This window comes from Podarcis liolepis (assembly GCF_965112155.1).
Source record: "Podarcis liolepis genome assembly, chromosome: 5".
NCBI lineage: Eukaryota > Metazoa > Chordata > Lepidosauria > Squamata > Lacertidae > Podarcis > Podarcis liolepis.
Genome location: NC_139556.1, coordinates 103,125,789 through 103,140,076, shown reverse-complemented (window position 1 = coordinate 103,140,076; position 14,288 = coordinate 103,125,789). Strand labels below are relative to the sequence as shown.

At 45.3% G+C, this 14,288-nt stretch overlaps 1 protein-coding gene across 1 annotated transcript in view; it reads right to left on the bottom strand.

Annotated features, from left to right (window-relative positions):
• The window catches only part of LOC310707147 (MAM and LDL-receptor class A domain-containing protein 1-like), a 36,303-nt gene extending 27,412 nt beyond the window's left edge, over positions 1–8,891 (bottom strand). The window contains exons 1-4 of the mRNA XM_083503978.1: positions 8,771–8,891; positions 5,369–5,606; positions 3,133–3,188; positions 2,238–2,387 (exon numbers count right to left, since the gene is read on the bottom strand). Of these exons, the coding sequence (XP_083360104.1) occupies positions 2,238–2,387; positions 3,133–3,188; positions 5,369–5,436 (274 nt within the window). The 5' untranslated portion in view covers positions 5,437–5,606; positions 8,771–8,891. The remainder of the gene's footprint in view (positions 1–2,237; positions 2,388–3,132; positions 3,189–5,368; positions 5,607–8,770) is intronic.
• Positions 8,892–14,288: the final 5,397 nt, after the last annotated feature.

The following is a 14,288-nucleotide window of genomic DNA, read 5'->3' as shown; positions in this document are numbered from 1 at the left end:
AGCGGTACCTATTTATCTACTTGCACTTTGACATGCTTTCGAACTGCTAGGTTGGCAGGAGCTGGGACAGAGCAACGGTGGTTCACTCCGTTGCAGGGATTCAAACCGCTGACCTTCTGATCAGCAAGTCCTAGGCTCTGTTGTTTAACCCACAGCCCCACCCACATCCCCGAATCCTAATATATTATATAATTTATATAATATTTACTAATCCTAGTATATTACAGTAGTACCTTTGTTTAAGAACAGCTTAGTTTATGAACAACTTGGATTAAGAACGCTGCAAACCCGGAAATAGGTGTTTTGGTTTGTGAACTTTGCCTTGGAAGCAGAACATGTTCCGCTTCCTATTGAGTGTTTTCCTTTCGTAAATTTCCCCGCTGCTATTGGAAAGCACACCTTCGTTTAAGAATGCTTTGGTTTAAGAGCTGACTTACGGAACGGATTAAGTTCATAAACCAAGGTACTACTATATATAAATCCTGGTCTGAAATAAACAAAATTATTTCCCCAAAGTTTACTGAGTCCGCTGGTGGTGAATATTTGGGTCTTTGATGGCAAGGAGGATTGGGGGGGGGGGCTTGCTATATAACGTTACACTACATCTACCCAAATCCCTGACCATTAGCCTATGATGGTCAAAGGCCTGGAATGGTCAAAGGCCTGGAAACGATGCCTTATGAGGAACGGCTAAGGGAGCTGGGCATGTTTAGCCTGGAGAAGAGGAGGTTAAGGGGTGATATGATAGCCATGCTCAAATATATAAAAGGATGTCACATAGAGGAGGGAGAAAGGTTGTTTTCTGCTGCTCCAGAGAAGCGGACACGGAGCAATGGATCCAAACTACAAGAAAGAAGATTCCACCTAAACATTAGGAAGAACTTCCTGACAGTAAGAGCTGTTTGACAGTGGAATTTGCTGCCAAGGAGTGTGGTGGAGTCTCCTACTTTGGAGGTCTTTAAGCAGAGGCTTGACAACCATATGTCAGGAGTGCTCTGATGGTGTTTCCTGCTTGGCAGGGGGTTGGACTCGATGGCCCTTGTGGTCTCTTCCAACTCTATGATTCTATGTAAGTCATGGGCCCTGCCTGCTCCTTCAAATATCACTGGTTTGATCCTTCCTATATATAGGGTGTCCGTGACTGGACCTAACGGTCAGGGGTCCCTTTACCTTTACCTTTTTACATTCTCCATGGACTGGTGGCCTGGCAACATGTGCAAATGGCTTTCTGTTGAGTCTGTCAGCTGTTGAGTCCTGAGCACCCACACAACACAGAGGTGATATTTGGAGTTTTTGTTTTTGCTATTTTTTATTTTAAAAATTGCATTTTTGTTTGTGTGGCTTTTTCATTTTTTTTTTATGTGACTTGTTCTTTGTTTTATGGGACTGACTTGCGACTGCGGCTTGTGACTTCGTTTTTGTGACTGTGTGGAACCCAGTTCAACTAGTGGTTGATTGTGTGACTGCAGAAATAGATAAAAGCTCCCCCATCCAAACAATGACTATCATCAGTGCACGTAAGAAAAAAAAAATTTAATTTTTATCATCTACAATACCGTCTTATTCGTTTTATAGTACAGTACATTGATTATTGCCTTCATTTTATAGATCAATGGTCTTGCTAGACAGTAAAATTCATGTTAAATTGTTGTTTTAGGGGTTGTTTTTAAGAGTCTGAAACGGATTAATCCATTTTGCATTACTTTCTATGGGAAAGCACACCTTGGTTTAAGGACACTTTGGTTTAAGAATGGACTTCTGGAACGGATTAAGTTCGTAAACCAAGGTACCACTGTATAGGAAGCAGAGGCCTCACAATTTATTGTTCAAACTTATTTCCACCTGTACGACTGGCAGGTGTCCCCCATCTTACATTTGTGCAACTGCTTTCTGCCTAAGTGCAGAAACTTGCATATGCCTCTATTGAAATTCATTGTGTTAGCTTGCGCCCAGTTCTCCAGTCTGTTTGGGTCATCTTGAATCCCAATTCTGTCTTCTGTGGCATTAGCTAGCCCTGCCAGTTTGGTGTCATCTGCAGATTGGATGAACACCTCCTTCCTTCCTTCCTTCCTTCCTTCCTTCCTTCCTTCCTTCCTTCCTTCCTTCCTTCCTCCCTCCCTCCCTCCCTCCCTCCCTCCCTCCCTCCAGGTCATCTGCCCATATATTCTCCCTCCCCCACCCCACACCCCCCCCCTTTGGTGGATCTTTGGCTGCGTTGCCACAAAACCAACACCTACTTCCATCAGGATAATCCCCCTCTGGGCCTGTTCCGAGGGTCGGCGTTCCACCTCTACTCCGGATCCAGCTTCCAAAGCTACTGCTACAGGACTGTTTCCAGTTGCAAAAGGGATTGAGGTTGTCATTGAAGTCGCAGCTGGCTAGGATGCCTGGAACACAGAAGCAGGGCCGTCTTTACCCGGGGGTGCAAGGAGTACAGGGCACCCGGGTGCCGAATTCTGGAGGGTACCAGGAGCCCACTGCTGAAGCCGCCTAAGCTCTTAACTATCTACCTGTTATGAAATAATAAATAATCAAGCTAGAAAAACAAAACACGTATATAACTAGGTATTACCGAAATGCATACCTGTTTCGCTAAAGGACTTTTGACTTTGTGCACACATTTACCAAAGACGCGCTACGCCAGCAGTGGCGCTTGTCATTCTCAATGGCACTGTGCACGCAAAATTAACTCTTACATCAAAATATTATGTCACGTATTGTATTGAGCTGCTACGCGGCAGCGCGGTGAGTCAATGGCACCTTTGACACAACTGATGTTTCTCCTAAGGAGGTGCCTAAACAATACTTATAAGTTTAAGTGTGGTGGTGTTGCATACTTAAGTATACGTGTATTGTAAAGAAATGAGCAAACAAAAAAGTTTGTTTCTTTTCCCTCCCTTCTTTCGTAAACTAGGCGTAAGCATGGTTTCTGACATAAGCATAATAAAAGTTAACTCGGGGGCTAAACTACATTTGGGGGCGCTGGGCAGATTTTTGCACACCGGCGGCACATTTACTAAAGACAGCCGTGCACAGAAGCATCGTGAGATGGAGGCGTGGGGCTCCATGGGCCGCTGGGCAGGAGCGACGGGAGCCGTTACACAAAGGAGAGTTGCCAAGAGAGGTGCCTACCTGTGTCATAAGCCCAGGCATCCCTAGTAAGGGTTGGAACTCTGCCTTCTGCCCTGCTAGGAGAGATGTAAGCAGATTAGGTCAGGTGTAGGCAGACTTGCAGGAATCGCTTTGCTTTTTTAATTAGAACCCAGAGATCTAACAACCAGAGTCAGGTATAAACGACACACTCAGAGAATGAAGAAAGCTTCAGGCTAGGAATGTGGGCTTGTTTTGACTACCAGGACAGAAGGCAACTCACAGTATCTCCACTCAAAACCCTGACAGTTCTTCATTTCAGTTATATACCATATTTTTCACTCTATAAGACGCACCAGACCATAAGACGCACCTAGTTTTTGGAGGAGGAAAACAAGAAAAAAATATTCTGAATCCCAGAAGCCAGAACAGCAAGAGGGATAGCCTCTTGCTGTTCTGGCTTCTGGGATAGCCACGTGAAACCTCTCCTGGGCAGTGGGATGAAGGCCCTCCCTGCCCAGAAGTGGCTGCGCGTGGCTACGCTGCCCTCTGTCCCTTCGCCCACCTCCCACAAAAGCCAGCCAAGAGCTGTGCACTCTTTAAAGGGAGCATGGCTCTTGCGGGCTTTTCTACAAGGTGGGAGAAGGACAGCCCGTCAGTGATGAAGTCTCCCCGCTGCCCTGCGGAGGCTTTGCACGGCTAAGCCAGAAACTAGAACAGTGATCTCTCTCGCTGTTCTGGCTTCTGGGATAGCTGCGCAGCCTGCATTCGCTCCATAAGACGCCCCCCCTTACTTTTTAGGAGGGAAAAGGTGCGTCTTATAGAGCAAAAAATACGGTAATTTAGTATGGAAAGGATTTGCTGCAATAATTATTAACCAGGATACAAAAAAAGGGAGGAGGAGGAGGAGGTCAAAGAAAGAAGGTAATGAGAGTTGGGGATTTGAGAATGATGGATTTATTTTTGTCTGTCTGCGGTGTATTTTTGTTTTTTGAATTTGTATTGTTTGATGTGGTTTGTTTTTTCTTTGTTTTTTCTTTTTTCTTTCTTTGTTTTTTCTCTGTAATTTAAATTTTTTTTCAATAAATATTACTTTAAAAAACACACGGTAATTTAGGGCAGGAGGAATTTTGGATTGAAGGAGGGGAGTGTAAACGTGGCACTTTGATACCAGGGGCTTTGAATGGATGTATGGACAGCACCCCCCCCCCAAGGAATGCCTGCCTGGGCTCTCCCTCTGTCATCGCTACATTTCTCCAATCTTAAAACAGCTGCAGAAAATCTTCTTTCTTTTCTCCATCATCAGGTCTAGGCAAATCCCACTCGTGGCATTGGAGCAAAACCATGTGCAGCTGGCCTTGGACTGAAGCTGTTAATGGTGACAGTGCTTAAAAGCAATAGGGGAGGGAAGGTAGGTGGGTGGAGGGAAGCAGCTCCCCCCCCCCAACCTCCTGCCTTAGCAGAGAAAAATTGTTTGGGGAGGGGGCAATTTGGAGCAAAGAAACTGTAAGCATGGGAAGGGTAAATCACTGCACCTCTCCCCTTCTTCTCCTTTAAAGCCCCTCCCCTGCAAAAGAGCTTTTTTTTGCTGCTGTTTTACAACAAGGTGTAAACAACTATTTATATTTATACCCCACCTTATGTGCCTGTACAGTTTGCCTCCAAGGATTTAACAAGGGGTTGTTCATATCACTCCGTCACACCTTATGACATCATACGTTTGTCTTCAAGATGCCGCAAGAGACTATGTTAAATGTGAGGAGAGCTGAAGCTCTTTCACGGTGGGGACTGTTAGCCATGAATATTTGCTCTCTGCAACCGTATGCAGACTGCTAACTAGCGGAATGCAAAATGTACATTGCCAGCTATCCGTATAAAAGCATCTGCGGTTATTTATTTATTAACAATATTGACATAACCATCCAACTTGATCGACTCCAAGGAAGGATACAATGCACAACAGAAGCAGAACATGCAATCCCGTAAAAAAAGAGAAAGAAACACAACTCTTTTGTGCCCAGGAGTCTAAAGCTGCCTGTTCAAGCAAGAAGTCAAGAAGCAGAAATAATAGAACAGGCAGAAGGATTTGACATAATGGGTAACTTGGCTGTTGACTCGGCGGAAGGGATGGAAATGTCCTCTTTCCAAAGTACATCCAGGGTCCGCCTTGGACTTGGAACAGGATGATTCCCGCTCCTTGACACGCACAGTGGAAAAGTGCATTTTATGTTTGGCAGGAGGATAGTGAACTCAGGATGTGGGAGACAGAATAACTTACCCTTTGATATCCATCACCGAGAGGCAGAGGAGAAACCCGAAAATCTGGAGAGACTGCTGGGTTCCCATGCTGCACTGGATGAGCTAAAAACTCTTTCTGGTGCCCTCAACATAATCTTAATCCATCGCCTTTGCAAGCAAAGGAGCAGAGTGAGAACGTCACCTGTTACAGCCACAGTATCAGAGTCACCTGTCCGTAAGAGGAGCTGGGCTGAGCGGAGGCGGCCATAAAAACCCGTCTTGGCAGGTGTGAGCAAGCGGAAAAGGGGAAGGTGGCTGTTAGTTTTCACTCAGAAAGACCCCTTCTTTCTGCCTACCCTCTCAGGAACAGGGTCCCAATGCAGAGTGAAGTTTTAAGCTGGGCTTGGTGGCCAAATCTAGAAGGAGCCCAAAACCCCACTCCACCTGTGCAGATCTCCCAGGAAGCTGCTGTTCCCACTGGATTTGCACCTGTTCAACCGAGTCTCATGAAAGTTCAAGTACATACAGATCCTTCAAGTCGTGGGTGTCGGAGAAGCACAACGTGGTAAGTTACAGTGTGTGTGTGTGTGTGTGTGTGTGTGTGTGTGTGTGTGTGTGTCTGTGTGTCTGTGTGTCTGTGTGTGTATGTATGTGTGTAAGAGGGCTGAATTCAGTAGATTTTTTTGACACACAGCCAAATCACACATACACACAAGCTCATTTACATGGGTTCCAACAGAGAGAATGGTTGTGTGGCCTGACCCTGCCATCAATGGCTCATTGTCATCAAAGGCTCATTGTTTCCCCTGAATGGCAGCATCCCTCCAGACAGGATCTCAAAAGGGGGAGATGGTCTCTCAGGCCAACGTTGCCCCACCGGGGACCCTCCAGTTGTATTGGACTACAACTTCCGTCAGCCCTGGGCAGCCAAAATATCTGGAGGGCACCGGGTTGGGGAGAGGTGCCTCAGGCCAACGGCTAGCTGGGTCACAAGTTTCCAGAACATGCAAGTTGCCTTCAGGCAGAAATGATCAGGACTCTCTTTGATTCAGAGCCCCTTTGCCAGCCCTAGGGATGTGGGACACTGGGCTCCTCCTGTTTATTGATCATTCATCCTGAATTGCTTCCTGCGGTATATTTGCATGTCTTCCCGTCGGTCGTTTATTCATGAAATAAAAATAATGCCTGACTAGTAAGCTGGGTAAGCATCTTATAAAGCAGAGACACTACCTTGCCAACAATAGTTCAAGCTCTGGTTTTCCCAGTAGTGATGTATGGAAGTGAGAGCTGGACCATAAAGAAGGCTGATCGCCGAAGAATTGATGCTTTTGAATTCTGGTGCTGGAGGAGACTCTTGAGAGTCCCATGGACTGCAAGAAGATCAAACCTCTCCATTCTGAAGGAAATCAGCCCCGAGTGATCACTGGAAGGACAGATCCTGAAGCTGAGCCTCCAAGACTTTGGCCACCTGTGAGAAGAGAAGACTCCCTGGAAAAGACCCTGATGTTGGGAAAGATGGAGGGCACAAGGAGAAGGGGACGACAGAGGACAAGATGGTGGGACAGTGTTCTTGAAGCTACCAGCATGAGTTTGACCAAACTGCAGGAGGCAGCGGAAAACAGGAGGGCCTGGCCTGCTCTGGTCCAGGGGGTCACGAAGAGTTGGAGATGACTAAACAACAACAAAGTAAGCTGGGTGTCTGCTGTTCCTCTTGGTTATGTAAGATGGAGAGAAGCATCTTCTTCTCCTCGATTCTGTTGGAGACGTCTTCAGAATTTTCCAGTGGGACTACCTGTCAAATAAAGGAAGAGGAGACGTGGGGGGAGTACGCTTTGCGCTCAGTGACTGCGCAGCCCTTTCCTGCAGCTCAGGTGCTTTTCCTTTCATCACGGTCCGGAGCTGGTGGTGGATGGAAGAGACAGATCAGCCTCGCTCGCCGCTGGGGCTCTGCCGCTTCACTTCCCAGAGTTTTCTCTTTTGAACTACGGCACACGGAAGCCTTTGCCAACCGGCTGCCCTCCAGGTATCCCCAGACCAAAACACCCATCAGCCCTTGCCAGAACCCACAGGGACCCTCCTACGGCATGGCTCACTTTGATTTTGTTTGCAGTCTCTGCGCTCTCTCTTTAAAGTGTTTTTTCAATTAAATTCTATTCTTATAGCACAAATAACAAAAGAGAACTTTATGAGAGAAACACATAAAAACTGAACCGAATAAAGGCTGGCACGTGAAGTTACATTAAATAATAATAATAGTAGTAATAATTTATTATTTATACCCTGCCCATCTGGCTGGGCTTCCCCAGCCGCTCTGGGCAGCTTCCAACAAAATATTAAAATACAGTAATGCATCAAACATTAAAAGCTTCCCTAAACAGGACTGCCTTCAGAAAAAATGATGACGCTAGTTATCCAGATCTCTGCAATAGGATACAGACAGGTGAGATGAAAGTACCATCATGAGAAATGAGAGAACAGCAGGTGTGGTCAACTCTGCATTATAAATACGGGGATGAATAATATCTGAATATGTCTGCAAACGTGACAGAAGGCTGGCAACGCCAATTCCCACCATGTGGGAATCAGACAACCAGAGTGCTTGGAAATAGGCGGTCAGGTTGTGCATCCATAGCAGTGAGCAGAGGAGGAATGACCGCTGGAAGGGGCACAGACAGAAGAAACGCCCTGGTGCATCTGCAGCAGCACAACCAGACACCTTCATCTGCCCCAGATGCAACAAAACATGTCTCTCCCATATCGTTCTCTGCAGTCCAGTAGCACCTTAGAGACCAACTAAGTTTGTTATTGGTATGAGCTTTCGTGTGCATGCACACTTCTTCAGATACCATGTGCATATCAGTGTGGATGCACACGAAAGCTCATACCAATAACAAACTTAGCTGGTCTCTAAGGTGCTACTGGAGGGAATTTTGTTGTTGTTGTTGTTGTTGTTTTGACTACGGCAGACCAACACGGCTGTTGTTGTTTAGTCGTTTAGTCGTGTCCAACTCTTCGTGACCCCTGGACCAGAGCACGCCAGGCACTCCTGTCTTCCACTGTCTCCTGCAGTTTGGTCAAACTCATGCTGGTCGCTTCAAGAACACTGTCCCACCATCTCGTCCTCCGTCGTCCCCTTCTCCTTGTGTCCTCCATCTTTCCCAACATCAGGGTCTTTTCCAGGGAGTCTCCTCTTCTCATGAGGTGGCCAAAGTCTTGGAGCCTCAGCTTCACAATTTGTCCTTCCAGTGAGCTAGACCTACCTGTAACTAGAACCTTCAAACAGTTTGACCTCAGCCCCAAAAGCGCACTCCTCTGTTGTCTCCCAAGACAGACAGATGCCAACAATCCCAAATTAATTGAGAGACTTGTGAAAGAGACAAATGTGACCTCTCTTTTTTATGCATTCAATAAAAGCCCACCAAACTGAGACAAAAGATGTTACCTTTGCTTTTCCTTTCAAAAACCGAGTGTACCAGGTCAGTTTTTCATGTCGTGCAATTTCCCATCTATTGCTCCACCACAATTTCTGCTGCTGAAAGCGCTCTTGAGACTGACAAGGCAGCATCCAAAAAAAGGAATGGAAAGCAAAAGGCCGGTTCTGTGCTGCCACCTGCTGGCTCGAAAACAGCAGAACTGTAGCCTTATTGGAGTTCACCGATTGGGTCTGCGTTGCTCCGTGACAGGAGGAAGGAAGTCAAAATGACACCGAGTTGGTTCAAAGAAAGAGTTTATTCTGCTCTCCGGATAGCAGAAGGCACTTGCGTGGTGAGTCCACAGCAAGTCCAAAGAAATGACAGGTTTCATGCAGTTTATATATCCTCCAGGCACCCTCTCACTCCTCCCCTAGGAGCCCAACCACATTGGCGTACGTACACAGGTTGACATCACATATGTTCCTGCTCTGGTACTCTCAACCATAAAAGGATCTTCCTTCCTGTACTTCTGACCATAAAAGGATATTCCTGTTCCTACTCCTATCTTGGAGCAAGAGGTCACTACTTCCGAGAACATGCTCTGGCGTTAGTCCCAGACTTGGGTCTCTGCGTCATTTGTGGCCAGGACATAAGATATGTCTGTGTCTGTTCTACTGGTATAGTCAAGGCCAGTCTTGCCGTCAAACTGATAAAGAAGAGAGCTGTGTTCTTGTTTTGCATTTGCTCAACGGCTAAAGTTTATGCATTTTAGCTAAGGAGAAATGGGGATTTTGGTGCAGTTTAAAAACTGCCTACACAGTCAGTTTTGGGGTTTGGGAAACCCATTCCTTCATTCCCTCCTTTTCTTTTGGACAGCCTTTCGGCTCGTCCCAAGGTACTGGCTGGTATTCTCGTGTCACTGCTATAATCTGGGGCCGAATCATTCGTGACATCATTTTACGCATCATATTTTGCAAGCATTGCATTAAGCAGTGTATACAGGAGCAGAAAAGAAGCAAGATTATTCCATTAACATCATTACAAGTCCTCTAAGCCACCCAAGGTTTGGAAGCCACTCACTTAGCCAAGACATGTCCCATCTGTTCCTGGTTGGGACAGGAGCATGGGCTACTTTCTCTCTTTCTGTTGCCCGGTGTCGAATAGCTACACCATGGTCAGAAATGTTAAAGCCACAGGCTCCTTCTGTCAAATTTAATGCAGCCCAAAATCCGGCGGAACCCAAAGTCGGGGCCGTAACTGAGGACTCATTCCAAGGCACAGGGAGGAGGGGTACTCTTCCCAAAGCATCTGTAGGTCACAGAGTGCGAGAGGTTCGGTTTTGCAGAACAGGCTTCCATTTCTGCGTGTTGCGGGCACCCCATTCTCTCATTAGCCGCTGGGTTACCTTAAGTGGTGTGGGCGCAGTGATGGCCAGAAATAAGAAGATCACAATCCCGGCCAAAACCATGTCCCCCCTCAGCCCTACCTGCATCATTTGGGGCACAGGGATATATATCTATTTCCTAATACCTTCCTTCTTCTAATACCTGGGGTACCTCCCACAAGGCAATATACAAAGCTACATATTCATTCAAGGGGAAAGAAAAGAAAATTTCCTCTTTTAGTCCACACTGGAATTTTCTCTTGCCGTGCGTAGAGATGCCAGTTTCCAGGGGTGGCACCAGCAGGGCGGTAGTCTGGTGGGCGCCGAGCCGATGTGATGAGGAGAAGCGTGAGGCGGTGTCTGTAGGGCACTGAGAGATGGTGAGTCGAAGGGGTTGGTGTAGATCAATCGTAGCAGTCCAATCTCATACTGCCTGGGGCTTGCTTCATCCTTCAAATCAGGCCTGCTGGAATATATGCAGTCAGGTGTTGGAGGCCCATCCTCTCCCATAGGTAACCAGGTTAAGAGTCTCAGTAATTCGCAGTTGCAACCGCGGGTGCATGGGCAGTATAAGTCAGCTGCTAGGTGCTTCATCATCTCTGCTTGGGATAGAAAAATAAGTTCCTTTCATGTCCACCAATGCTGGCACAGCATGAGGAGTAACACACGTAGTTTCTTGTCCAAAGGTGAACCTGTCAGTTCTCTTTTAGTCAGTGGCAGCCGCCACTACTGCTCACATGCAGGGAGGCAAACCTTGTTCCGTAGTGGTTAATTTTCCAGACAAATAGGCTATGGGTTGGTCATCAAATTCTGCATCTGTATATTACACACAGAAGGAGACAGAGTGCAACTCAACTCTTTAACACCAACGTCTTTTTTTTTTTTTTTTGCATATCTAGTTAATTCAGTCCTATGTAGAGCAGATGGGGGGGTGAGAGAGCAGGTACCATGCAAGACACTGTTTAGGGGAAAGGTTCCTGTTTGTTCCTTTTCATAATGTGAAACTAAATATCTGACCTAGGGCACTAGGAACATTTTAGGGAACACCACCATGTCAGAGAAGGCTACGAAAGCATATGACATCAGCAGCCCTGATAAGAAGAAGTGCCTGATAACTTCCATATCTGAAACCACAAAGAAGGGCACAAACCACAAATGAATGAACACAGACAGTGGGGCCTTCACCTATTTCAATATGTGGCATCTGATTCCTCCTGCATTTTTGGTCCTGCTTGCGTATGCTACAGAGGATGTAAACAAATCCTACACTAGAGAAAAGCTCTGTAGCTTTTGTGTATCACTGTAGCTTTGTGTACACTGTATCTTAAGTGTATTCTGCTGAAGGATAAAGCTTGCTTGGTGTTATTTGCTTTATGAAATAAGGTCCCAGTTTCCCAATACACACATTTGCTATTTCACCCCAACACTCTTCCTAAATGGATTCACACATTCATGCATTCATTTGGGCCAGTGTTCACATCATTCTGTTTTACTTAGTATTTTGGTTTGAAAACCCAAGTTCCACTTTCTCTGCACTTCCTGCAAGATTGTATAGTTGAAGGAAAGAGCCTCTAATAGAGCTTTTGTTTGCTCTTGAAACTGTAGACATTATTAACACACAAATATTGGGTTGGATCTACCCACTAGTCCTCTAGTCTAGTGGGGGGGGGGGTAATTGCATCAATAAGCATTGAGGTATTTGTCTATCAACATCTTGATTCTGCTGTCACTAATGCATTTGACAACTTTGGAGGTTCAATCAACACAAAGAGCTTCAATATCTCCCTTTCTCATATAAGATGTTTGTTTTGGAACACTTTCGACAGCCTAATGTAAACAGGGAAATAAAAATTATTTTGCCTAAGACCTCTCCTGGCATGTACACTCAGAGCCATCTCAATTTTCAATTAATAGATGTCCAAGGAGTATCTTTCATGGGAGGGACATACTAAAAAAGTACAAACAACATTCCAGGTCCCTACTCTTGCTGTTAATTTATGGATGGTTAGCTGTCCAGCCAGCCAAAAAAGAAGGCTGTTCTATAATATATTATATTCTTAATTCTTAATTCAGAATTCTTTAAAAGCTGGTTTTACTCATGAAACCTCAACCAAGAGTCTTAGTGTGGATCACTCCACTCCTCTATGTAGGACTGTGACTAAAGTGTGTTGCTGGTCACACAGCCTCTATCTATTCGGCTTTTACTGCATTTAGTAAATTCTTTCTGAATAAAAAGAATTTACTCTCTCAATAATAGCATATTATTGCTCATATAATTAGCTGTATTAATTACTCTCAATAATAGCATATGAATATATTAAATTCAGTGATGCTATCAGCATAAAACACTCAATCGTCTTTACAACCCATTACCCAACTTTTCTCCTGTTCCAACATTCTCACTTCTCTACCCTCTACCTCTCACCTTCTTTTCTACTTCCCTCTACCTTCTCCAGCCCAGACCACTACTTCACCTTCTGCATGACATTCGGGACACAATTGTTCATCCCTTTTACAAATAAAAATTATACGCATTTCAAAAATATATCAGAAGAAAGGTAGTGCAAAAATCAATTTTGGTATCAAATAGTGTGCTATTCCTTATTTTAAACTGAGCTGAGATTTATAATAAAATCTAACTTGCACACCCCTTTAAGTTTTAAAACACAGGTCTGCAAGTATTGCAAATTCCCTTTTGCTGCTACCTGCAAGATGTAAAGGTGTGTAAAATTTACAGAACCACCTCTATGATAACAAAAGAGGCCATATGTTTAAATGACACAGGTACTCTTGCTCTGGGGGGTTGGCCTGCTATGCAATATTTGGTAATTTGTAATTTTCCTGAGTGTTCTCTGGCCCCATTTTAACCTGGTTTCCAGACTCCACCAAGGGCTGCATAGCGTCTTTGTTTCTGTGTTAAACACAGACACTGCAAGGGGGATGATTTACTGCTTTGTCCCCCGTAACCCTCTCACTTCTCTTCCCATCTGTCTGAACATGGGATTTAAAACCCCATCCCTTTTGACAACACTACCTTTTCCCATACATTTGTACATTTTTACTTTTGATCAACATTTAACAAGTGGTTTCTAAATCACTCAGGGTACCTTATGCAACAGAGTCAATAAGAAACAAACTTATTAACAAAAACAGTAAGATACCAGGTAGCTCAAAGCACAGTGAATTGATGACATTCAAATTCTGAAACAGTACATGATTACATGATTGTATTAGTAATTGAAACCTTCTCACCTTTAACATGAAAATATAAAATTTGACCTCATGAGCAACTCATGTCACTTTTAGTGTTAAAGACCAAATAATCCCTTTTTATACTTGTACTCTGCAAGATTCTAGGTGTTTTAAGGTCTGTTTCCCAATCCCCTAACATGCAGCACAGTAGATGTGGCAGAATTGAGAACCCCTTCATGCAGGGTTCTCTGCAGAGCACATATGTTTTGTTTTTTTTTCCAGACCCCACGTGTTGGCAATACAATACAAGCCAACTGGACACACCTATGCTGGTCACTGCCAGAATACAGAAAGGAGCTTAAAGGGGTTTTTTCAACTGTAGCTTGACATTTCCAATTGTCCAAAAAGAACAAACACTGCAAGGGGGTTGGTTTGCTGTTTGTTGTTGTTTTTTTCCCCCCATAGCCCTGAGACACTCCGTCCACCTAGAGTTGTTTCTCACCCAGTCACCTTTCTCCGCGTCCTCTTAGTGGCCTAGACGGACTCGCGTCGCTAGGAACCACACCTTACAAGGACCACACTTCGCTTCGTCAGTGGCTCTGAGCCCCAACGGCTCATCCACTCAAAACATTCACTGGAGTGTCCCCATACACAAATAAATACACATACATACAAGCCCCCATACACATACAAACCCCATGCACCTCCCCAATCCCCTTTACCCATAAACTTCCCAAAGCCGGTGGCACTTTACTGCTCTTCTACCGGCAAACCAGTGGCACACTACTGCTCTCTACTGGTTGAACCCAGCGGCACCCTACTGCTCCTACTGGGCGGGGCTGATCAAACCCCTGACTCCCACAAAACAAGCTGTGGAGCCTACCTTACCCTTCCCTTGGGCACCCTTTTCCCCGTGCAGCTGCTGTCTCTTTCTTCCGTCTCTGCTGCGTCTCCACTCAGGTACGGCGTGG